This window comes from Somniosus microcephalus, unplaced genomic scaffold, assembly GCF_052327205.1.
Source record: "Somniosus microcephalus isolate GS21.2 unplaced genomic scaffold, FLI_Smic_1.0 unresolved_chr9, whole genome shotgun sequence".
In the NCBI taxonomy this organism is placed as follows: Eukaryota; Metazoa; Chordata; class Chondrichthyes; order Squaliformes; family Somniosidae; genus Somniosus; species Somniosus microcephalus.
Window position 1 is genome coordinate 1,313,734 of NW_028225187.1, and position 25,504 is coordinate 1,339,237.

General features: G+C 51.6%; 1 protein-coding gene across 1 annotated transcript in view; it reads left to right on the forward strand.

The window, feature by feature from the left end:
• Nucleotides 1-25,504, forward strand: part of LOC147084208 (NACHT, LRR and PYD domains-containing protein 3-like) — a 228,913-nt gene that overhangs the window by 24,437 nt on the left and 178,972 nt on the right. The window contains exon 3 of the mRNA XM_085979466.1: nucleotides 20,957-21,049. Coding sequence (XP_085835592.1) covers nucleotides 20,957-21,049 — 93 coding nt within the window. The remainder of the gene's footprint in view (nucleotides 1-20,956; nucleotides 21,050-25,504) is intronic.

Consider the following 25,504-nt stretch of genomic DNA (forward strand, 5'->3'; position numbering starts at 1 on the left):
TGCTTCGAGGCATTCCTGACTGCCTCCACTGCGGTCGCAACGGATGCGAACAAACTGTCTGTCCTGATCTCCAAGGTGAACCACCGAGTGTACTCAGTCATCCGGGACGCGACCTCGTACACAGCCGCCCTCCAGCTCCTCAAGACCCAGTACACGTGCCCTGTGAATGAAGTTTATGCCAGGCACCTCCTGGGGAGTCGCAAGCAACAACCTGGGGAATCGACTGAGGAATACCTCCAAGCACTGTCCGTGCTTGGCCGGGCCTGTGGGTGTAAGGCGGTAACGCCCACTAAGTACACGGAGGAACTGATCCGGGATGCCTTCGTAGCGGGCCACAGGTCCAACGACACCCGACAGCGACTGCTGGAGCAGAGTGACCTCACCCTCGACAAAGCCTCCGAAATCGCACTAACGCTGGACGCAGCCTACCGGGGCATGGGTGCCTACTCCTCTGCACCGTGGACGCCGCGGGGAACGACAACCTGGGACACGGTAGGACAGCCCCATAGCACCGTGCCACCCCAGCCACAGCCCAACAACGGCCCAACCACTGCAGCAGTGTCCCAAAGCCAGACAGCAGTATCCCAAGGCCAGAAATGCTACTTCTGTGGCCAGGCCAAACACCCCAGAGCGCACTGCCCGGCGAAGAATGCGACCTGCTCGGGCTGCGGGAAAAAGGGACACTACGCTAGCGTCTGCAAGGCCAAAGCCACCCCGAATGCCAGCAGCGCCGCGTGTGGGCCATGCGAGCCGCCATCTTGGGCCCCCAACAGCGCCGCGTGCGGGCCGCCATCTTGGGCCTCCCCAGCCATGTGCGAACCACCGCAGCAGCAGCCATCTTGGATGACTCCAGCCACATGGGAATCATGGACGCCGCCATCTTGGACACCAGCCGGGACGCAGCAGGCCACCAACCCCCCCCCATCTGATAACCGCAGCGACACACCGACCCCTATGCTGGCCTCTGTTACGATGGACCAAACGAGACCGCACCAACTAGCTCAGTCCAAAATGGACGTTAAGGTAAACGGCCATGCAATAAACTGCCTTTTTGACTCCGGGAGCACAGAGAGCTTCATCCACCCCGACACGGTGCGGCGTTGCTCTCTCCCAGTCCTGCCTGCGCACCAGCGGATTTCTTTGGCCGCCGAGTCCCAGTCAGCGGACATTGGCGGCTATTGCGTGGTGACACTAGTAGTAGACGGGACTGTGTTCAATAATTTTAAACTCCTGGTCCTGCCCGACCTCTGCGCTGCCGTTCTACTGGGGTTGGATTTCCAGTGCCACCTCAAAAGCATTACGATGGCGCACGGTGGCCCCCTCCCCCCACTCACAGTCCGCAGCCAGTAGCCTCCAAATTGCCCACTGCGCACCAGATGCAACCTCTCCACACTCAGAGTCCCACCCCACCAACTGTTTGCTAACCTCACCCCCGACTGTAAGCCCATCGCCACAAAGAGCAGGCGATACAGTGCCGGGGACAGGGTTTTCATCAAAACTGAAGTGGAGCGGCTCCTGAAGGAGGGGATTATTGAGGGCAACTCCAGCCCCTGGCGAGCCCAGGTTGTGGTCGTTAAGACTGGCGAGAAACAACGCCTGGTCATCGACTACAGCCAAACAATAAACCGCTACACCCTGCTGGACGCCTACCCACTCCCCCGCTGTGGTAAACCACTGTTGTTGTTGCTGTTGTTGCTGCACACTGTTGTACCTATGCATGCCTCAACATGTCTCGGCTGGCTCCACCCACAGGCCCAGGTATAAAGGTGATTGCCCTGCAGCCCCCTGCCGCCTTGGAACCCAGTCAACCACGAGAGGCATGCTCTGTTCTTTGCTAATAAAAGCCTTTAGTTACTCTCCTAACTCTCTGTCTTTTATGAGTAATTGATAGCGCATCAATTTTATTAGCAAAAACAAAATGTCAACAAACGCTGAACAGCAGGCTGCTGCACCAAACGCTGAGCAACAGGAGCTGCTGCGAGCCCTCAGACCAACATGCCTGGACCTAGACCCGCAAGAAGCGGGTTCGGCTACCAAATTCGCGCATTGGCTGCGTTGCTTCGAGGCCTACCTGCAAGCCTCAACTGTGACCCTGGACGAAAACAAGTTGGAAATCCTGGCCTCAAAGGTGAGCCACCAAGTTTATACAATAATCCAGGACACGACGACCTATGCGGCGGCTATCGGTCTGCTAAAAGGGCAATACGCAAGCCCGGTAAATACGGTCTATGCCCGGCACCTCTTAAGATCCCGCAGGCAGCAGCCCGGGGAATCGGTGGAGGCCTTCCTACGGGCACTACGGATACTCGGCCGAGACTGCGATTGCAAAGAAGCATCAGCCGCAGCACACACGGAGGGACTGATCCGAGATGCTTTCGTTGCGGGTCTAAGGTCCGACTACTCCTGGCAGAGACTGTTGGAAAAGGGAGAAATGGACCTGAGAAAGGCAGTGTCCTTCGCGCTCTCGCTCGACGCGGCCCACAGGAATATGGACGCCTTCTTCCCTAACCGCTCCGCAACGTGGACGCCACAACCTTGGGTCATGGGACCGCCACCTTCAACTGCTGCTGCGATGTCCAAGGCACAGAAATGTTATTTTTGTGGCCAGGCAAAACACCCCAGAGCACGCTGCCCGGCAAGAAATGCTACCTGCTCCGGCTGCGGGAAGAAAGGACACTATGTCAGCGCCTGCAGAGGTAAAACCGCTAATGCCAGCAGCGCCGCGTGCGAACCGTGGGGGCAGCCATCTTGTCCGCCATCTTGGGCTCCCCCAGCCGCGTGGGGATCGGGACCATGGGTGCCGCCATTTTGCCCACCATCTCGGACGTCTCCAACTTCAACCACGGGGGACCCGGACTCAACTACCGCCTCATCTGACGACCACATCGACTCGCTCGACCATACGCTGGCCTCCGTGACGCTGGACCAATCTCTCCCTCATCAACTGTCCAGGTCCATGATGGACATTACGGTAAACGGCCGCGCCACTACCTGCCTTTTTGACAGCGGGAGCACGGAAAGCTTTATCCACCCCGACACGGTGCGCAGTTACTCTCTCCCGGTCCTGCCGACGCAACATCGGATCTCTTTGGCTTCCAAAGCCCAGTCAGCAGACGTCGGTGGCTACTGTGTAGTGACCCTTTCAGTAAGGGGCACAGAATACAAAAATTTTAAACTTCTGGTCCTGCCCCATCTTTGCGCTGCCGTTCTACTGGGGTTGGATTTTCAGTGCAACCTTAAGAGTGTCACATTAGCGTACGATGGACCCCTCCCCCCACTCACAGTCTGCAGCCAGCAGCTTTTAAATCGCCCGCCGCGCACCATTTGCAGCCTCTCCACCCTTAAAGTCCCCCCCCTCCTTGTTCGCTAACCTCACCCGCGACTGTAAGCCCATCGCTACCAAAAGCAGGCGTTACAGTGCCGGGGATAGGAGCTTCATAAATCCGAGGTAGCAAGACTCCTGAAGGAAGGGATTATTGAAAGTAGCACCAGCCCATGGCGAGCACAAGTGGTGGTAGTGAAGACTGGCAAAAAACAGCGCCTAGTTATTGACTACAGCCAGACGATCAATCGCTACACCCAGCTAGATGCACACCCACTCCCCCGCATATCTGACATGGTCAATCAGATAGCACAATACCGGGTGTTCTCGACGATTGATCTGAAGTCGGCATACCACCAGCTCCCCATCAGGGCTGAGGACCGCCAGTACACAGCTTTTGAAGCTGACGGTCGTCTCTACCACTTCCTCAGAGTTCCCTTCGGCGTCACCAACGGGGTTTCAGTCTTCCAACGGGAGATGGACCGGATGGTCGACCAGAACGCGCTCCAGGCCACTTTCCCCTATCTAGACAATGTCACCATCTGCGGCCGCGACCAGCAGGACCATGATGTTAATCTAGAGAAATTCCTCCGTATGGCCCAGCGGCTGAACCCAACATACAACAAGGACAAATGTATGTTTTGTACCAAGCGCCTTGCCATTCTTGGCTGTGTAGTGGAGAACTGAGTCATCGGCCCCGACCCCGACAGGATGCGCCCCCTTATGGAGCTCCCCCTCCCCCACTGCCAAAAAGCACTGAAGAGATGCCTAGGGTTTTTCTCGTACTATGCTCAGTGGGTGCCCAACTACGCGGACAAAGCCAGACCCCCCCATCAAGTCCACCTCCTTCCCCCTGGCAGCAGAGGCCTGTGCAGCCTTCACTCTCATAAAAAGAGATATTGCGAGGGCCACGATGCACGCAGTGGATGAGTCCATCCCTTTCCAAGTGGAGAGCGACGCATCCGACTTTGCCCTAGCTGCAACCCTTAACCAGGCGGGGAGACCCGTGGCCTTTTTCTCAAGGACCCCGAGATTCGACACTCCTCTGTCGAAAAGGAGGCCCAGGCCATTGTGGAAGCTGTGCGACATTGGAGGCATTACCTGGCCGGAAAACGATTTACCCTTCTCACTGACCAGCGTTCAGTAGCTTTTATGTTTAATAATAAGCAGAGGGGCAAAATCAAGAACGACAAGATCTTGAGGTGGAGAATCGAACTCTCCACCTACAATTACGATATCTTGTACCGGCCCGGGAAACTCGATGAGCCCCCAGATGCCCTATCACGTGGTACATGCGCCAACGCGCAGGTCGATAGACTGAAGACCCTCCACAATGACATCTGCCACCCGGGGGTCACCAGGTTTTTCACTTCATCAAATCCCGTAACCTGCCCTACTCCATCGAGGAGGTCAGGACCATGACCAGGAACTGCCAAATCTGTGCCGAGTGCAAACTGCATTTTTATAGGCCAGACAGAGCAAGCCTGATCAAAGCCACGCGCCCCTTTGAACGGCTGAGCATCGATTTTAAAGGGCCCCTCCCCTCCTCCGACCGCAATGTGTACTTCCTCAACATAATTGATGAGGTTTCCCGTTTGCCATCCCTTGCTCAGACATGACCAGTACCACGGTCATTAAATGTCTGAATGACCTCTTCGCCTTGTTCGGTTTCCCTAGCTATATTCATAGCGACAGGGGCTCATCCTTTATGAGCGACGAACTCCGGCAGTACCTGCTCTCGAGAGGTATCGCTACAAGCAGGACCACCAGCTACAACCCCCGGGGGAATGGCCAGGTGGAAAGGGAGAATGCGACGGTCTGGAAGGCAGTCCTTTTAATCTTGAAATCTAAGGGCCTTCCGACCTCTCGCTGGCAGGAAGTCCTCCCTGCGGCACTCCATTCCATTCGGTCACTGCTCTGTACAGCCACCAATGCTACCCCTCACGAGAGAATGTTCTCCTTCCCCAGGAAGTCCACATCGGGGATCTCGTTGCCGACATGGCTGACTTCTCCAGGACCCGTCCTACTGCGGAAGCACGTGAGGTCCCATAAGACGGACCCCCTGGTCGAGAGGGTGAGCCTCCTCCATGCCAACCCTCAGTATGCTTACGTGGTGTACCCGGACGGGCGGGAGGACACCATCTCCATACGAGACCTCGCACCTTCGGGTGCTCCCGAAACACCCCCCTCGCCATCCACCACTACCCACGCCTACCCCCAGTACGCTTACGTAGCATACCCGGATGGGCGGGAGGACACAGCCCCCACACGAGATCTCGCACCTTTGGGTGCCCCTGAAACACTACCATTGCCATCCACCACTACCCACAAACCAACCCCCCTAGACGGCATGCCGCAGCACCAGGACCCGTCATTAACCACCCAACCACTCAATGAGACGCCAGACTCAACGTTGGATGCTGCACCATCACCGCCGCCACCACGACGATCAGGACGGCATACAAGGCCACCTGATAGACTTACTTACACGAACCTTTAGTACACTTCACCCCGCCGGACTCAATTTTAAACAAGGGGTGAATGTGGTAAACCACTGTTGTTGTTGTTGTTGCTACACACTGTTGTACCTATGCATGCCTCAACATGTCTCGGCTGGCTCCACCCACACAGGCCCAGGTATAAAGGTGATTGACCTGCAGCCCCCTGCCTTCTTGGAACCCAGTCAACCATGAGAGGCATGCTCTGTTCTTTGCTAATAAAAGCCTTTAGTTACTCTCTTAACTCTCAGTCTTTTATGAGTAATTGATAGCGCATCACCCGCATAGCTGACATGGTCAACCAGATCGCACAGTACCGCGTCTTTTTGACCATTGACCTGAAATCAGCGTACCACCAGCTCCCCATCCACCCCGAAGACCGCCAGTATACTGCTTTTGAGGCAAACGGCCGCCTCTATCACTTCCTTAGGGTTCCCTTTGGCGTTACCAACGGGGTCTCTGTCTTCCAAAGGGAGATGGACCGGATGGTCGATCAAAACACGCTGCAGGCCACTTTCCCTTACCTAGACAATGTGACCATCTGTGGCCATGACTTGCAGGACCATGACGCAAACCTCGAGAAATTCCTCTGCACCGCCCAACTCCTGAACCTGACATATAACAAGGAGAAGTGCATATTCCGCACAGACCGCCTCGCCATCCTTGGCTGTGTTGTGGAACACGGGGTCATCGGTCCCGACCCGGACCGGATGCGTCCCCTTATGGAACTCCCACTGCCCCACTGCCTAAAAGCTTTGAAGAGGTGCCTAGGGTTTTTTTTCCTACTACGCCCAGTGGGTCCCCTACTATGCAGACAAAGCCCATCCGCTGATCAAATCCACCTCTTTTCCCCTGATGGCAGAGGCCCGCTCGGCCTTCCACCGTATCAAGGAGGACATTGCCAAAGCCACCATGCACGCAGTGGACGAATCCATCCCCTTCCAGGTGGAAAGCGATGCGTCCGACTTCGCTCTGGCCACCACCCTTAATCAGGCGGGGAGACCTGTGGCATTCTTCTCACGAACCCTCCAGGGCCCGGAGACCAGACACTCCGCGGTCGAGAAGGAGGCCCAGGCTATTGTGGAGGCTGTGCGTCATTGGAGGCACTACCTGGCCGGAAAACGATTTACCCTGCTCACTGACCAGCGTTCAGTTGCTTTTATGTTCAACAACAAGCAGAGGGGCAAAATCAAAAATGGCAAGATCTTGAGGTGGAGAATCGAACTTTCCACCTACAATTACGAGATCTTGTACCGGCCTGGGAAGCTCAATGAACCCCCAGATGCCCTATCGCGTGGCACCTGCGCCAGCGCGCAGATCGATAGGTTGAGGGCCCTCCACAATGACCTCTGCCACCCGGGGGTCACCAGGTTCTTCCACTTCATCAAGGCCCGCAACCTACCTTACTCCATTGAGGAGGTCAGGACCATGACCAAGAACTGCCAAGTCTGCGCTGAGTGCAAACCGCACTTTTATAGACCAGACAGAGCACACCTGATAAAAGCCACTCGCCCTTTCGAACGCCTGAGTGTCGATTTTAAAGGGCCTCTCCCCTCCTCCGACCGCAATGTGTACTTCCTCAACATCATTGACGAGTACTCCCGTTTCCCGTTCGCTATCCCCTGCCCGGACATGACCAGTGCCACGGTCATTAAATGTCTGAACAGCCTCTTCACCCTGTTCGGTTTCCCCAGCTATATCCATAGCGACCGGGGCTCATCGTTTATGAGCGACGAACTCCACCAGTACCTGCTCACTAGGGGTATAGCCACAAGCAGGACCACCAGTTACAACCCCCAGGGGAACGGACAGGTGGAAAGAGAGAATGCAACAGTTTGGAAGGCCACCCTACTAGCCTTAAAGTCTAGGGGCCTTCCGACCTCCTGCTGGGAGGAGGTGCTCCCCGATGCGCTCCACTCGATTCGGTCACTGCTCTGCACTGCCACCAATGCCACCCCTCACGAGAAAATGTTTGTCTTCCCAAGGAAGTCCACATTGGGGACAGCGTTACCGCCATGGCTGACGTCCCCAGGGCCGGTACTACTGAGAAGACACATGAGGACCAATAAAACAGACCCCCTGGTCGAGAGGGTCGACCTCCTCCACGCCAACCCCCAGTACGCTTACATTGCGTACCCGGACGGGCGGGAGGACACAGTCTCCATACGAGACCTCGCACCCTCGGGGACCGCTGTAACCCACTACCCATTACCAACCCCCCCCCACGACACCCTCGGGGACCGCTGTAACCCACTACCCATTACCACCCCCCCCCGCACGACCTGATATCCAACCCCAGCAGCCGGCTCGCCTTGGACCGTCACCCACGAGGACTACACTCCAGTGCCCCAGCCTACACGGGACGCGACGCCGGAAGCTCCACCACCCCTGCCGTCGCCACGTCGATCACAGCGGCAGACAAGACCTCCGGAGAGACTCCAATACATGAACTTTTAAATACACTTCACCCCACCGGACTCATTTTTAAACAAGGGGTGAATGTGGTAAACCACTGTTATACCTGTCTGTATGTGTATTCCACTAGGTACAGGTCTGGACATGCCTCGGCTGACTCCTCCCACTATTCCAGGTATATAAGTGACTACCTCCAAGTCCCTTAGTATTCTGGACGGGTCGACCACTCGAGACTAGACCTTCATTCTTTAGTTAATAAAAGCCTGGTTGTTACTCGCTTAACCTCAGTCTTTTGAGTAATTGATGGCGATTCAGTCATGTGTTGTTCTGCCGCAGCGATAGCACTTCTCTGTTCTGTATGACATTTCGTTTGTGCCATATTCTTGTGGTCTCTGTTGTATCTCTGCAGCGCCCCGTGCTTCTGCTTCATATGATACCGCAATGCTGAAAGCCTTGTCCAGCGTAAGGTCCTTTTCAGATAAAAGCCGTTTCTGGGTTCCTTCACCTTGAAGCCCACACACAAACTTGTCCATTAAGGTATCTGCCAGTCCTGTTCCAAACTGGCAGTGTTTTGATAGTTTGCACAGTTCTGTTAAATATTCAGCATTGCTTTCATCCTTATGCTGGTTCCGTTTGTGAAACTTGAATCTTTCTGCTATCAGCAGCGGTGTGGGGTTTAAATGTTCCTGTCGTATCGTCAGTATGTCTCAAACTCTCTTCCACTGGCTTTGCTGGGGTTACTAGATTTTGTAATAAGCCATATGTCTTTGCACCCATTAAATTTAACAATACCAGCGCTTTCTTGTCATCTGACACCTCATTTGCCTTGCAGTACACCTCTATTCATTCGACATATGTAGTCCAATCTTCGACTTCATTGTCAAATGCGGTGATACTGCCACTCTTCGGCATTTTGGGTGTGGTTTAAAATGGCGTCTCCCGCACTTTCCTTCCTCCCCTGCTGCTGCCAACGCCGCTCTCGGCGGTCCTCGTGGCAATGGCAGCACCCTGTAGGTTTCGCGCGCTTCTCCTGCGCTGCTGCCAACGCCGCTCTTGGCGGTCCTCATGGCAATGGCGGCACCCTGTAGGTTTCGCGCGCTTCTCCTGCACTGCTGCCAACGCCGCTCTCGGCGGTCCTCGTGGCAATGGCGGCACCTTGCGGGTTTCTGCGCATCTCTCTCCCTCTCCTCGACGCTGCTCGGCCCCTGAACACCGGCTGCGCCCTGTGCGCTCTGCCCTCTCTCTCTCTCTCTCTCTCTCTCTCTCCCGTCGACGCTGCTCGGCCCTTTGCTGTGCCGTTCGGTTGGGCTCTAGCCCGCCGCTGTCCGGGAAGGGTCTGCGCACCACCTGTTGCCAGCCCGTTTCGCTGGACCACCGCGACTGGAAAGCAAAGCCTGGCTCTCAGCAGCCTCCCCCGCAATTCTCGAGTCTCTGCTGGATGACTGGGCGGTTGCCCGTGGTCGACGCCCGTGTCTCTGGCCTTGACCTCCAATCTACTGGTCTCCAGGAACGAATCCCTGGGAGGTGATGCAGAGTTGCAGGTAGGATCGAATTTGCCTCATCGCCAATGTTGTGTCCGTCAGTAGTAAGACACAGACTGCAGGAGAACGGTACAACAGGTGTTTACTCAATGTGGCTCACTCTGGAACTGAACTGTACAGATTACTACTCAGTGCTATATACAGGTGTGGTCACTGCCGGTACTACAGTATACATGAGCTATAAAAAGTAGTTCCCTCCCCTTAAAGGTATATACATTACAGATAACCTCACATTTATCCACGTTATATTGCATCTGCCATGTTTCTGCCCAATCACCCATGTCCAAATCATCCTGAAGTTTCTCAACATCCTCCTCACACCACACACGCCCACCCAGCTTTGTGTCATCTGCAAATTTGGAGATATTACATCGAGTTCCCTTGTCCAGATTATTTATATATATATATTGTGAATAGCTGGGGTCCAAGCACCAATCCCTGCGGTACCCCACTAGTCACTGCCTGCCATTCGGAAAAAGACCCGTTTATTCCAACTCTTTGCTTTCTGTCTGCCAACCAGTTCTTTATCCAAGTCAGTACCTTACCCCCAATCCCATGTGCCTTAACTTTACACGCTAATCTCTTATGCGGGACATTATCGAAGGCCTTCTGAAAGTCCAGATACACCACATCCACTGGTTCTCCCTTATCTATTTAACTAGTTACATCCTCAAAACATTCCAGTAGATTAGTCAAGCACGATTTACCTTTTTAGATCCATGTTGACTTTGTCCGATCCTGTCACTGTTTTCCAAGTGCTCTGCTATTACATCTTTTATAATGGACTCTAGCATTTTCCCCACTACCGATGTCAGGCTTACCGGTCTGTAATTCCCCGTTTTCTCTCTACCACCTTTTTTGAATGGTGGGGTAACATTAGCTACCCTCCAATCCATGGGTGCTGTTCCAGATTCCATCGAATGTTGGAAGATGATCAGCAATGAATCTACTATTTCTAGGGCCACTTCCGTACCCTAGGATGTACATTATCAGGCCCTGGGGATTTATCGGTCTTCAGTCCCATCAATTTCCCTAACACCATTTCCCTACAAATACTGATTTCTTTCAGTTCCACCCTTTCATCAGACCCTATGTTCCCCGGCATCTCTGGGAGGTTATTTGTGTCCTCCTTTGTGAAGACAGAACTAAAATATGTATTTAGTTGGTCTGCCATTTCTTTGTTCCCCATTATAAATTCCCCTGATTTTGACTGCAAGGGACCTACGCTTGACTTCACCAATCTTTTTCTCTTCACATATCTATAATAGCTTTTACAGTCAGTTTTTATGTTCCCTGCAAGCTTGCTCTCATATTCTATTTTCCCCTTCTTAATTAATCCCTTTGTCCTCCTTTGAATCCTAAACTGCTCCCAATCCTCAGGATTATTGCTTTTTCTGGCCAATTTATATGTCCTCTCCTTGGATCTTATGCTATCCCTAATTTCCCTTGTTAGCCACGGTTGAGTCACCTTTTTTGTTTTTTATGCCAAACTGGGATGAACAAATTCTGTTGTTCATCCATGCGGTCTTTGAATTTTGCCATTGCCTATCCACCGTCAACCCTTTGAGTGACATTCCCCAGTCAATCCTACCCAACTCGTGCCTCAGACCATCGTAGTTTCCTTTATTTAAATTCAGGACCCTAGTCTCTGAGTCAACTACTTCATTCTTCATCTTAATGAAGAATTCGATCATATTATGATCGCTCCGACCCAAGGGGTCTCGTACAATAAGGTTGCTAATTAATCCTTTCTCGTTACATAATACCCAGTCTAAGATGGCCTGATCTCTGGTTGGCTCCTCGACATATTGGTCCAGGAAACCATCCCGTAAACACTCCAGGATTTCCTCCTCCACAGTATTGTTACTAATTTTGTTAGCCCAATCTATATGTAGATTAAAGTCACCCATGATGACTGCTGTGCCCTTATTGCACGCTTCTTTAATTTCCCTTTTAATGCCATCCCCAACCTCTGTCTTACTGTTTGGAGGTCTATATACCACTCCCACGAATGTTTTCTGCCCCTCGGTATTTCTCAATTCTACCCATACAGATTCCACTTCATCAGAGCTAACTGTGAAGACAAATGCAACATATTTGTTTTAACGTTTCTGCCATTTCCTTATTCCCCATAATAATTTCTCCTGTCTCAGCCTCTCGGAGACCAACATTTACTTTTACTACTCTCTTCCTTTTTACATACTTGTGGAGGCTCTTACTATCTGCTTTTATATTTCTTGCTACTTTTCTCATTCTATTTTTTACCCTTATTAATTTTTTGGTCATCCTTTGCTGGTTTCTGAAACTCTCCCAATCCTCAGGCTTACTATTATTCTTTGCAACATTATAAGCTTCTTCTTTCAATCTAATGCTATCCATTACTTTTTAATTAGGGCGTGGAGCTGTGCCAGTGGGTGTGGGGTGCGGCGGCCAAGGCCAGTGTGGCGGGGAGGGTGCGGAGTGCTGGGCTGGAGGGGGCGGCGGGGGCCTGGCCCAGTGGAGGGGGCGGGTATCTGGGCCAGTGAGGTGGCAGAGGGCTGAGCCAGTTTGAGGGGGGGGGGGTGGCCGTGGGGGGACGGAGGATCAGCATCACTTGAATTGTACAGGATCGGTCAGAAGGTAAGTTCCATGTTGCTGAGCCTCACTGCAAATAAAAGGTGCATTGAATGGGATGTTTGATAAATGCATGAGGGAGAAAGGAATCTCAGGTTATGCTGATGGGGGTAGATGAAGAGCGCTGGCAGCAGGCTCGTGTGGACCATAAAGTGCCACAGAACACTTGGGCTGAATAGCTTGTTTCTCTGCTGTTAATTCCATGTAACACAGGAGGTGACGATGCTGCATTTTCTGAGACAGTTTGGTATAAAGAGAACATCAGAAGCTTTGCTCTAACTCTGTAGCTGCAACAAGCAAACTGCTCCGGTGGAACTGGGAGATTCCAGTCGCCCAGCCAGAGCGCGTGGAATATTCTGTAAAAGTGAAATGAGTTAAACTGTTTCTATAACATTGAATCACAAATAAGGTTTGTGTATTTCACAGAGGAGGGTATTTCACGGGACTCGTCCCGTTTGACACGTGGGTGAAGAGTCAGGCAGGAGCATCTCCATCTCCAGCCTCCCTTTCCTCAATGTTTTGCCGCCTCCCGAATTTCTGCCCATCTTTTTCACAGCCTCATGTTTGAATCTCTCCAATCGGGTTTCTGCTCCTGCCACAGCACTGAAATGGCAGCAACCAAAGTCCCAGTCGTCACATTATGAGACTGTGACCGTGGTAAACTATCCCTCCTCATTCTCTCGACCTCTGCCGTCTTTGGCACGGTCGAGCACAACATCCTCCAAGGCCTCACCCCCGTTGTCCAGCTCAGTGGGTCTGTCCTCACTTGGCTCCACTTTTACCCATCCAGTCGTAGCCAGAGAATCTCCATCAATGGCTTCTCTTCCCGCTCCCGCGCTGTTCCCTCTGGAGTTCCCCATGGATCTATCCTTGCCCCCTCCTATTTCTCATCTACGTGCTACCCCTTGGAGACAGCCGAAGACAAGTGATCGGCTTTCACATGTACCCTGACCCCACTCTGCTCCACATCTCCACCAGCTCTCTTGAACCCTCCACTGACTCTGCTTTCTCACGCTGCTTGTCCGACGTCCATCTGTGATGAGCTACACATTTCTCCAATTAAACATTGCGAAGACCAAAGACTTGGTCTTTGGCCCCTGCCAGGAATTCTGTTCCCTCCCCGTCCCAATCAGTGTCTCAGATTTAAACATACTGTTCGCACATGATAGCAAGAAATGGCTGACTGCACTGGATACAGCAAAGGATATGGGCCCCGACAACATCCCAGCTATCGTGCTGAAGACTTGTGCTCCAGAACTAGTCGCGCCTCTAGCCAAGCTGTTCCAGTACAGCTACAACACTGGCATCTCTCCGACAATGTGGAAAACTGCCCAGGTATGTCCTGTCCACAGAAAGCAGGACAAATCCAACCTGGCCAATTACCGCCCCATCAGTCTACCCTCAATGATCAGCAAAGTGATGGAAGGTGTCATCGACAGTGCTATCAAGCGGCACTTACTCACCAATAACCTGCTCAATGATGCCCAGTTTGGGTTCCACCAAGACCACTCGGCTCCCGACCTCATTACAGCCTTGGTCCAAACATGGACAAAGGAGCTGAATTCCAGAGGTGAGGTGAGAGTGACTGCCCTTGACATCAAGGCAGCACTTGACCAACTGTGGCATCAAGGAGCCCTAGTAAAACTGAAGTAAATGGGAATCAGGGGGAAAACTCACCACTGGCTGGAGTCATACCTAGCACAAAGGAAGATGATTGTAGTGGTTGAAGGTCAATCATCACAGCCCCAGGACATCGAGGCAGGAGTTCCCCAGGGCAGTGTCCTAGGCCCAACCATCTTCAGTTGGTTCATCAACGTCCTTCCCTTCAACATAAGGTCAGAAATGGGAATGTTCGCTGATGACTGCACAGTGTTCAGCACCATTCACAACTCCTCAGATAATGAAGCAGTCCATGCCCGCATGCAACAAGACCTGGCCGACGTTCAGGTCTGGGCTGATAAGTGGCAGGTAATGTTCGCACCACACAAGTGCCAGGCAATGATTATCTCCAACAAGCAAGAGTCTAACCGCCTCCCCTTGACATTCAATGGCATTTTCATCACCGAATCCCCCACCATCAACATCCTGGGGGTTAGCATTGACCAGAAACTTAACTGGACTAGCAACATAAATACTGTGGCAACAAGAGCAGGTCAGAGGCTAGGAATTCTGCGGTGCGTGTCTCACCTTCTGACTCCCCAAAGCCTTTCCACCATCTACAAGGCACAAGTCAGGAGTGTGATGGAATATCCTCCACTTGCCTGGAAGAGAGCAGCTCCAACAACACTCAAGAAGCTCGACACCATCCAGGACAAAGCAGCCTATTGATTGGCACCCCGTCCACCACCTTAAACATTCACTCCCTCCACCATCGGCGTACCGTGGCTGCAGTGTGTACCATCTACAAGATGCACTGCAGCAACTCGCCAAGGCTTCTTCGGCAGCACCTCCCAAACCCGCGACCTCTCCCACCTAGCAGGACAAGGGCAGCAGGTGTATGGGAATACCACCACCTCCAAGTTCCCCTCCGAGTCACACACCATCCTGACTTGGAAGTATATCGCCAATCCTTCATCATCACTGGGTCAAAATCCTGGAACGCCCTCCCTGACAGCACTGTGGGAGTACCTTCACCACACGGACTGCAGCGGTTCAAGAAGGTGGCTCACCACCACCTTCTCGAGGACAACTAGGGATGGTCAATAAATGCTGGCCTTGCCAGCGATGCCAGATGCCATTAGCGAATTAAAGAACAGTTTTATGGGATGGACAATGGAGGCCATGACATGGAAAAGGATGCCAGATGAGACTATATCGAATGATGTGGGAAGGTGAATGATGGACAAGGAAGGGTTACACACCATGGACACAGTCACAGAGATTGGAGTTTGTGACAGTTCGGGGCAGATTAGATTTACATCAAAACTGCAGCAGAGAAAGAGTCCATTCGGCTCTAGTGGTCTATGCTGTGTTTATACTCCACGGGAGCCTCCTCCCACTCTCATTACATCTTGACATCGTATCCACATATACGTTCGAGGGCGTTAGACTCGTGACACCAATATTAAATAACATTCAGAACGCCGGAGAACCCACCCTCCTGGAGTGGATTGAGCGAGTTTGTCGCACTCCCCTCACTTCAGAAAGAAATGAGCTCATTCACGTTGGACCTAAAAAGGATCGATCAGAGAATGTTCTAAATGGTTAGAAATTAGGAACTGTGGATGGGCAGAGAGAACGAGGGGTCCACGTAACCTTAACCGCAGAGCGAGGCCATTCAGGGGTGATGTTAGAAGTTAGGAACTGTGGATGGGCAGAGAGAACGAGGGGTCCACGTAACCTTAACCGCAGCACGAGGCCGTTCAGGGGTGATGTTAGAAGTTAGGAACTGTGGATGGGCAGAGAGAACGAGGGGTCCACGTAACCTTAACCGCAGAGCGAGGCCGTTCAGGGGTGATGTTAGAAGTTAGGAACTGTGGATGGGCAGAGAGAACTAGGGGTCCACGTAACCTTAACCGCAGAGCGAGGCCGTTCAGGGGTGATGTTAGAAGTTAGGAACAGTGGATGGGCAGAGAGAACGAGGGGTCCACGTAACCTTAACCGCAGAGCGAGGCCGTTCAGGGGTGATGTTAGGAACTGTGGATGGGCAGAGAGAACGAGGGGTCCACGTAACCTTAACCGCAGAGCGAGGCCACTCAGGGGTGATGTTAGAAGTTAGGAACTGTGGATGGGCAGAGAGAACGAGGGGTCCACGTAACCTTAACCGCAGAGCGAGGCTGTTCAGGGGTGATGTTAGGAACTGTGGATGGGCAGAGAGAACGAGGGGTCCACGTAACCTTAACCGCAGAGCGAGGCCGTTCAGGGGTGATGTTAGAAGTTAGGAACTGTGGATGGGCAGAGAGAACTAGGGGTCCACGTAACCTTAACCACAGAGCGAGGCCGTTCAGGGGTGATGTTAGAAGTTAGGAACTGTGGCTGAGCAGAGAGAACGAGGGGTCCACGTAACCTTAACCGCAGAGCGAGGCCGTTCAGGGGTGATGTTAGAAGTTAGGAACTGTGGATGGGCAGAGAGAACGAGGGGTCCACGTAACCTTAACCGCAGAGTGAGGCCGTTCAGGGGTGATGTTAGAAGTTAGGAACTGTGGATGGGCAGAGAGAACGAGGGGTCCACGTAACCTTAACCGCAGAGCGAGGCCATTCAGGGGTGATGTTAGAAGTTAGGAACTGTGGATGGGCAGAGAGAACGAGGGGTCCACGTAACCTTAACCGCAGAGCGAGGCCGTTCAGGGGTGATGTTAGAAGTTAGGAACTGTGGATGGGCAGAGAGAACGAGGGGTCCACGTAACCTTAACCGCAGAGCGAGGCCGTTCAGGGGTGATGTTAGAAGTTAGGAACTGTGGATGGGCAGAGAGAACGAGGGGTCCACGTAACCTTAACCGCAGAGCGAGGCCGTTCAGGGGTGATGTTAGAAGTTAGGAACTGTGGATGGGCAGAGAGAACTTGGGGTCCACGTAACCTTAACCGCAGAGCGAGGCCGTTCAGGGGTGATGTTAGAAGTTAGGAACTGTGGATGGGCAGAGAGAACTAGGGGTCCACGTAACCTTAACCGCAGAGCGAGGCCGTTCAGGGGTGATGTTAGAAGTTAGGAACTGTAGATGGGCAGAGAGAACGAGGGGTCCACGTAACCTTAACCACAGAGCGAGGCCGTTCAGGTGTGATGTTAGAAGTTAGGAACTGTGGATGGGCAGAGAGAACGAGGGGTCCACGTAACCTTAACCGCAGAGCGAGGCCGTTCAGGGGTGATGTTAGGAACTGTGGATGGGCAGAGAGAACGAGGGGTCCACGTAACCTTAACCACAGAGCGAGGCCATTCAGGGGTGATGTTAGACGTTAGGAACTGTGGATGGGCAGAGAGAACGAGGGGTCCACGTAACCTTAACCACAGAGCGAGGCCGTTCAGGGGTGATGTTAGAAGTTAGGAACTGTGGATGGGCAGAGAGAACGAGGGGTCCGAGTACAGAAATCACTAGAAGCTAGTGGATAGGGACCAATAATAAGTAAAGGTCTAATGGAATGTTGGGCTTTATCTCGCGGGCTGGAATACAAAGGGGTAGAAGTTCTGTCCCAGCTGTACAGAGCTCTGGTTAGACCCATTTAGAGAACCGCACCTCGGCAACAATATCTTGGCTTTGGAGGTGGTGCTGCTCAGATTCACCAGAACGATCCCAGGGCTAAAAGATTTAAATTATGAGGATAGATTGCACAGACGAAGCTTTAATTCCCTTGATTATACAAAGTTAAGGGGTGATCTAATTGAGGTGTTTAAGATGATCAACGGAATTGTTAGCATAGAAAGGGTTAAACTATGTCCTTCGGTGGACTAGTCCAGAAAAAGGGGGCATAACCTTAACCGCAGAGCGAGGCCGTTCAGGGGTGATGTTAGAAGTTAGGAACTGTGGATGAGCAGAGAGAACGAGGGGTCCACGTAACCTTAACCGCAGAGCGAGGCCGTTCAGGGGTAATGTTAGAAGTTAGGAACTGTGGATGGGCAGAGAGAACGAGGGGTCCACGTAACCTTAACCGCAGAGCGAGGCCGTTCAGGGGTGATGTTACAAAGCATTTCTTCAGACACAGTGTAGTGGAAATCTGGAACACTCGCCCTCAAGAAGCTGTTGAGGTTCAGTCAATTGAAAATGACAAAACTGTGATTGATAGATTTGTGTTAGGCAATGGTATTTAGGGATATGGAACCAAGGCGGGGAGATGGAGTTAAGATACAGCTCAGCCATGATCGAATTGAATGGAGGAACAAGCTGGAGTGAATGAGCGGCCTACTCCTGTTCCGATGTTCCTGGGCCTCTATTTATAAAGCCAATGCTCCCATATACGTTTCTAAAAGCCTTATCGTCCTGTCCTGCCACCGTCAAAAGATTTCTGTATCTATACCCCCAAGTTTTTCTGTTCCTGCAACCCCTTTAAATTGTACCAGTTGGTTTAAATTGCATCGCCTCATTCTTCCTTCCAAAATGCAGCATTTCATAGAAAACATAGACATAGAAAACATAGAAGATAGGAGCAGGAGTAGGCCATTCGGCCCCTCGAGCCTGCTCCGCCATTCAATGAGATCATGGCTGATCATCCAAATTCAGTACCCTGTCCCTGCCTTCTCCCCATATCCCTTGATCCCTTTAGCCTTAAGAAATATATCCAACTCTTTTTTGAATATATTTAATGAATTGACCTCAACTGCTTTGTGTGGTAGAGAATTCCACAGGTTCACCACTCTCTGGGTAAAGAAATTCCTCCTAATTTCAGTCCTAAATGGCTTACCCCTTATCCTTAGACTATGACCCCTGGTTCTGGACTCCCCGGCCATCAGAAACATTCTTCCTGTATCTAGTCTGTCCAGGCCTGACAGAATTTTATAGGTTTCGATTAGATCCCCTCTCAATCTTCTAAACTCCAGCGAGTACAAGCCCAATTGACACAATCTCTCCTCATACGTCATTCCTGCCATCCCAGGTATCAGCCTGGTGAATCTTCACTGCACTCCTTCCATGGCAAGAACGTCCTTCCTCAGGTAAGGCGAACAAAACTGCACACAATACTCAAGGTGCGGTCTCACCAAGGCCCTGTACAACTGTAGCAAGACATCCTTGTTCCTGCACTCGAACCCTCTTGCTACGAAGGCCAACATACCATTTGCCGCCTTAACCGCCTGCTGCACCTGCATGCTTACCTTCAGCGACTGGTGCACAAGAACACCCAGGTCTCTTTGCACTTCCCCCGTCCCAATCTATTGCCATTCAAATAATAATCTGCCTTCTAGTTTTTGCCACCAAAGTGGATAACATCACATTTATCCACATTATAGTGCATTTGCCATGTTTCTGCCCAATCACCCAACCTGTCCAAATCATCCTGGAGTTTCACGACATCCTCCTCACAGCTTACCCTCCCACCCAGCTTTGTGTCGTCTGCAAATTTGGAGATATTACATCCAATTCCCTCGTCCTGATCATTAATATATATTGTGAATAGCTGGGGTCCTAGGACCGATCCCTGCGGTACCCCACTAGTCACTGCCTGCCACTCGGAAAACGACCCGTTTATTCCAACTCTTTGCTTTCTGTCCGCCAACCAGTTCTCTATCCAAGTCAATACCTTGCCCCCAATCCCATGTGCCTTAATTTTGCACGCTCTGCACTTCTCTGCATTAAATTTCACCTGCCATGTGTCTGCCCATTTCACCAGTGTCTCTGTTTCCTCCTGAAGTCTTCTGCTGTCCTCACGGTTTACGACTTTTCTGAGATTCGTGTCATCGACAAACTTTTAAACTATGCCCTATATACCTAAGTCCATGTCACTGAAATAAATCCAAAAGAGCAGTGGTCCTAATCCCGCCCCCTGGGGACACTGTACACTTCCCTCCAGCTACTGTCTGTTTTCTGTCCCTTCACCAATTTAGTATCCACGCTGCCACTGCTCCTTTAATATCATTGGCTCCAATTTTGTTCACCAGTCTATTATGAGGTATTTTATCAAAGGCCTTCTGAAAGTCCAGAAACAGAACATCAACTGCACTACCTTCATCAACCCTCTCCAATTTCATCCATTGGCTCATTCAAGTCAGCCAGGTTAGATTTGCCTTTAAATAAAATCCATTTTGTCTGTCGCTAATAAACCCATGTTCTTCCAAGTGACGGTTAATTGTGTTTCGGAAATGTTGTCCCGAGGAGTTTCCTCAACACCGATGTTAAGCTGAGTCGCCTGTAGTTATTTGGTTTGTCACTCTCCTTTTTTGAACAGGGAAGTAACGTTTGCAGCCCTCCCGTCCTCTGGCACCTTTCCCATATCTAAGGATTGGAAGATTGTGGCAGAGTGGGTGACATTTCTACTTTGAGCCCTGTCAACCGTTTTAGTTCATCATCCTAATCGATTTATATCCTGTCCAATTTCTCTACCACCTCCTCCTTTACTGTACGATTGGCAGCATCCTCCTTTAGTGAATACGGATGCAGAGTGTTAATTTAGTACCTCAGTCATGTCCTCTGCTTCCACAAGATGGTTGCCTTTTTGGTCCTTAATCGGCCCCACCTTTCCTTGGACTATTCTTTCACTATATGTTTATAAAAGGCATTAGTGTTCCCTATTATGTTACCACTAATCATTTCTCACACATTCTCCTTGCCCCTCTGTTGCTGTTGTGTGTTTATTCCACTAGTGGCAGCGTTAGTGAAACAGCAAAGTACTGAATTTTACAAAGACTCAAACTGGTACTGAATTAACGGAATCGCTTTGACATTTCCACAGTGGGGAAAGGAAAGGCCGCTGATTGATAGTTTCAATGGCCGCACGTGCGCGGGCTCACACACGAATGGAGAATTATGATTGTAAAACCGCAGTAACATCCACCAGTTGTACATTCATGGTGTTTTCTGAGATCCCAGAGCTACCAGCTGCTGTACTGATGGGGGAGGAGGGACTTGATATCATGTTAACAAGGCAACGTTCTTCTCATTTTAATATTTCCCTCAAACCCTCCATTAATATTATATTTGTTACAGAGCATCAGAGCCTGGGAACACCTGTCACCACCATGGCTGAAGGTCCAGACAGGGGAGAAGATCCAACATCTTCAAGAATGAGAATGGACACAGGTAGGCTCACAAAACACTGTAAAATACAATTTCTGTCCTGACAAAAGGTCCAGATCTATTGCCTGAACCTGCAGTTCTCTCAGGTCGAGGGAACAGGACAGAGACTGAGTACAAAGAGGGGATTGAGTGACCATCTAGAGGGACACCGCAGTCACAGGTGGAGGGAGCCCCTGAGTACTGGAACTGTCCAATAGATACCTGGTATTGGAGACTGTAAGGTGGAGAGAGACAGTGACTCAGAGGATCGCAGTCACAGGTGGAGGAAGCCCCTGAGTACTGGAACTGTCCAATAGATACCTGGTATTGGGGACTGTAAGGTGGAGAGAGACAGTGACTCAGAGGATCACAGTCACAGGTGGAGGGAGCCCCTGAGTACTGGAACTGTCCAATAGATACCTGGTATTGGAGACTGTAAGGTGGAGAGAGACAGTGACTCAGAGGATCGCAGTCACAGGTGGAGGAAGCCCCTGAGTACTGGAACTGTCCAATAGATACCTGGTATTGGGGACTGTAAGGTGGAGAGAGACAGTGACTGAGGATCACAGTCACAGGTGGAGGGAGCCCCTGAGTACTGGAACTGTCCAATAGATACCTGGTATTGGGGGCTGTAAGGTGGAGAGAGACAGTGACTCAGAGGATCGCAGTCACAGGGGGAGGAAGCCCCTGAGTACTGGAACTGTCCAATAGATACCTGGTATTGGGGACTGTAAGGTGGAGAGAGACAGTGACTCAGAGGATCACAGTCACAGGTGGAGGGAGCCCCTGAGTACTGGAACTGTCCAATAGATACCTGGTATTGGGGACTGTAAGGTGGAGAGAGACAGTGACTGAGGATCGCAGTCACAGGTGGAGGAAGCCCCTGAGTACTGGAACTGTCCAATAGATACCTGGTATTGGAGACTGTAAGGTGGAGAGAGACAGTGACTGAGGATCACAGTCACAGGTGGAGGGAGCCCCTGAGTACTGGAACTGTCCAATAGATACCTGGTATTGGGGACTGTAAGGTGGAGAGAGACAGTGACTGAGGATCACAGTCACAGGTGGAGGGGCCCCTGAGTACTGGAACTGTCCAATAGATACCTGGTATTGGAGACTGTAAGGTGGAGAGAGACAGTGACTCAGAGGGTCACAGTCACAGGTGGAGGGAGCCCCTGAGTACTGGAACTGTCCAATAGATACCTGGTATTGGGGACTGTAAGGTGGAGAGAGACAGTGACTCAGAGGGTCACAGTCACAGGTGGAGGGAGCCCCTGAGTACTGGAACTGTCCAATAGATACCTGGTATTGGAGACTGTAAGGTGGAGAGAGACAGTGACTCAGAGGGTCACAGTCACAGGTGGAGGGAGCCCCTGAGTACTGGAACTGTCCAATAGATACCTGGTATTGGGGACTGTAAGGTGGAGAGAGACAGTGACTCAGGATCACAGTCACAGGTGGAGGGAGCCCCTGAGTACTGGAACTGTCCAATAGATACCTGGTATTGGGGACTGTAAGGTGGAGAGAGACAGTGACTCAGAGGATCACAGTCACAGGTGGAGGGAGCCCCTGAGTACTGGAACTGTCCAATAGATACCTGGTATTGGGGACTGTAAGGTGGAGAGAGACAGTGACTGAGGATCACAGTCACAGGTGGAGGGAGCCCCTGAGTACTGGAACTGTCCAATAGATACCTGGTATTGGGGACTGTAAGGTGGAGAGAGACAGTGACTCAGGATCACAGTCACAGGTGGAGGGAGCCCCTGAGTACTGGAACTGTCCAATAGATACCTGGTATTGGGGACTGTAAGGTGGAGAGAGACAGTGACTCAGGATCACAGTCACAGGTGGAGGGAGGCCCAGAGTACTGGAACTGTCCAATAGATACCTGGTATTGGGGACTGTAAGGTGGAGAGAGACAGTGACTGAGGATCACAGTCACAGGTGGAGGGAGCCCCTGAGTACTGGAACTGTCCAATAGATACCTGGTATTGGAGACTGTAAGGTGGAGAGAGACAGTGACTGAGGATCACAGTCACAGGTGGAGGGAGCCCCTGAGTACTGGAACTGTCCAATAGATACCTGGTATTGGGGACTGTAAGGTGGAGAGAGACAGTGACTGAGGATCACAGTCACAGGTGGAGGGAGCCCCTGAGTACTGGAACTGTCCAATAGATACCTGGTATTGGGGACTGTAAGGTGGAGAGAGACAGTGACTCAGAGGATCACAGTCACAGGTGGAGGGAGCCCCTGAGTACTGGAACTGTCCAATAGATACCTGGTATTGGAGACTGTACGGTGGAGAGAGACAGTGACTGAGGATCACAGTCACAGGTGGAGGGAGCCCCTGAGTACTGGAACTGTCCAATAGATACCTGGTATTGGGGGCTGTAAGGTGGAGAGAGACAGTGACTCAGAGGATCACAGTCACAGGTGGAGGAAGCCCCTGAGTACTGGAACTGTCCAATAGATACCTGGTATTGGGGGCTGTAAGGTGGAGAGAGACAGTGACTCAGAGGATCACAGTCACAGGTGGAGGAAGCCCCTGAGTACTGGAACTGTCCAATAGATACCTGGTATTGGAGACTGTAAGGTGGAGAGAGACAGTGACTGAGGATCACAGTCACAGGTGGAGGAAGCCCCTGAGTACTGGAACTGTCCAATAGATACCTGGTATTGGAGACTGTAAGGTGGAGAGAGACAGTGACTGAGGATCACAGTCACAGGTGGAGGGAGCCCCTGAGTACTGGAACTGTCCAATAGATACCTGGTATTGGGGACTGTAAGGTGGAGAGAGACAGTGACTGAGGATCACAGTCACAGGTGGAGGGAGCCCCTGAGTACTGGAACTGTCCAATAGATACCTGGTATTGGGGAGTGTAAGGTGGAGAGAGACAGTGACTCAGGATCACAGTCACAGGTGGAGGAAGCCTCTGAGTACTGGAACTGTCCAATAGATACCTGGTATTGGGGACTGTAAGGTGGAGAGAGACAGTGACTCAGAGGATCACAGTCACAGGTGGAGGAAGCCCCTGAGTACTGGAACTGTCCAATAGATACCTGGTATTGGGGTCTGTAAGGTGGAGAGAGACAGTGACTGAGGATCACAGTCACAGGTGGAGGGAGCCCCTGAGTACTGGAACTGTCCAATAGATACCTGGTATTGGAGACTGTAAGGTGGAGAGAGACAGTGACTCAGGATCACAGTCACAGGTGGAGGGAGCCCCTGAGTACTGGAACTGTCCAATAGATACCTGGTATTGGGGACTGTAAGGTGGAGAGAGACAGTGACTGAGGATCACAGTCACAGGTGGAGGAAGCCCCTGAGTACTGGAACTGTCCAATAGATACCTGGTATTGGAGACTGTAAGGTGGAGAGAGACAGTGACTCAGAGGATCACAGTCACAGGTGGAGGGAGCCCCTGAGTACTGGAACTGTCCAATAGATACCTGGTATTGGAGACTGTAAGGTGGAGAGAGACAGTGACTGAGGATCACAGTCACAGGTGGAGGGAGCCCCTGAGTACTGGAACTGTCCAATAGATACCTGGTATTGGAGACTGTAAGGTGGAGAGAGACAGTGACTGAGGATCACAGTCACAGGTGGAGGAAGCCCCTGAGTACTGGAACTGTCCAATAGATACCTGGTATTGGGGACTGTAAGGTGGAGAGAGACAGTGACTGAGGATCACAGTCACAGGTGGAGGGAGTCCCTGAGTACTGGAACTGTCCAATAGATACCTGGTATTGGGGACTGTAAGGTGGAGAGAGACTGTGACTGAGGATCACAGTCACAGGTGGAGGGAGCCCCTGAGTACTGGAACTGTCCAATAGATACCTGGTATTGGGGTCTGCAAGGTGGAGAGAGACAGTGACTCAGGATCACAGTCACAGGTGGAGGGAGCCCCTGAGTACTGGAACTGTCCAATAGATACCTGGTATTGGGGACTGTAAGGTGGAGAGAGACAGTGACTGAGGATCACAGCCACAGGTGGAGGGAGCCCCTGAGTACTGGAACTGTCCAATAGATACCTGGTATTGGGGACTGTAAGGTGGAGAGAGACAGTGACTCAGAGGATCACAGTCACAGGTGGAGGGAGCCCCTGAGTACTGGAACTGTCCAATAGACACCTGGTATTGGGGTCTGTAAGGTGGAGAGAGACAGTGACTAAGGATCACAGTCACAGGTGGAGGGAGCCCCTGAGTACTGGAACTGTCCAATAGATACCTGGTATTGGAGACTGTAAGGTGGAGAGAGACAGTGACTCAGGATCACAGTCACAGGTGGAGGAAGCCCCTGAGTACTGGAACTGTCCAATAGATACCTGGTATTGGGGGCTGTAAGGTGGAGAGAGACAGTGACTCAGAGGATCACAGTCACAGGTGGAGAGAGCCCCTGAGTACTGGAACTGTCCAATAGATACCTGGTATTGGGGAGTGTAAGGTGGAGAGAGACAGTGACTGAGGATCGCAATCACA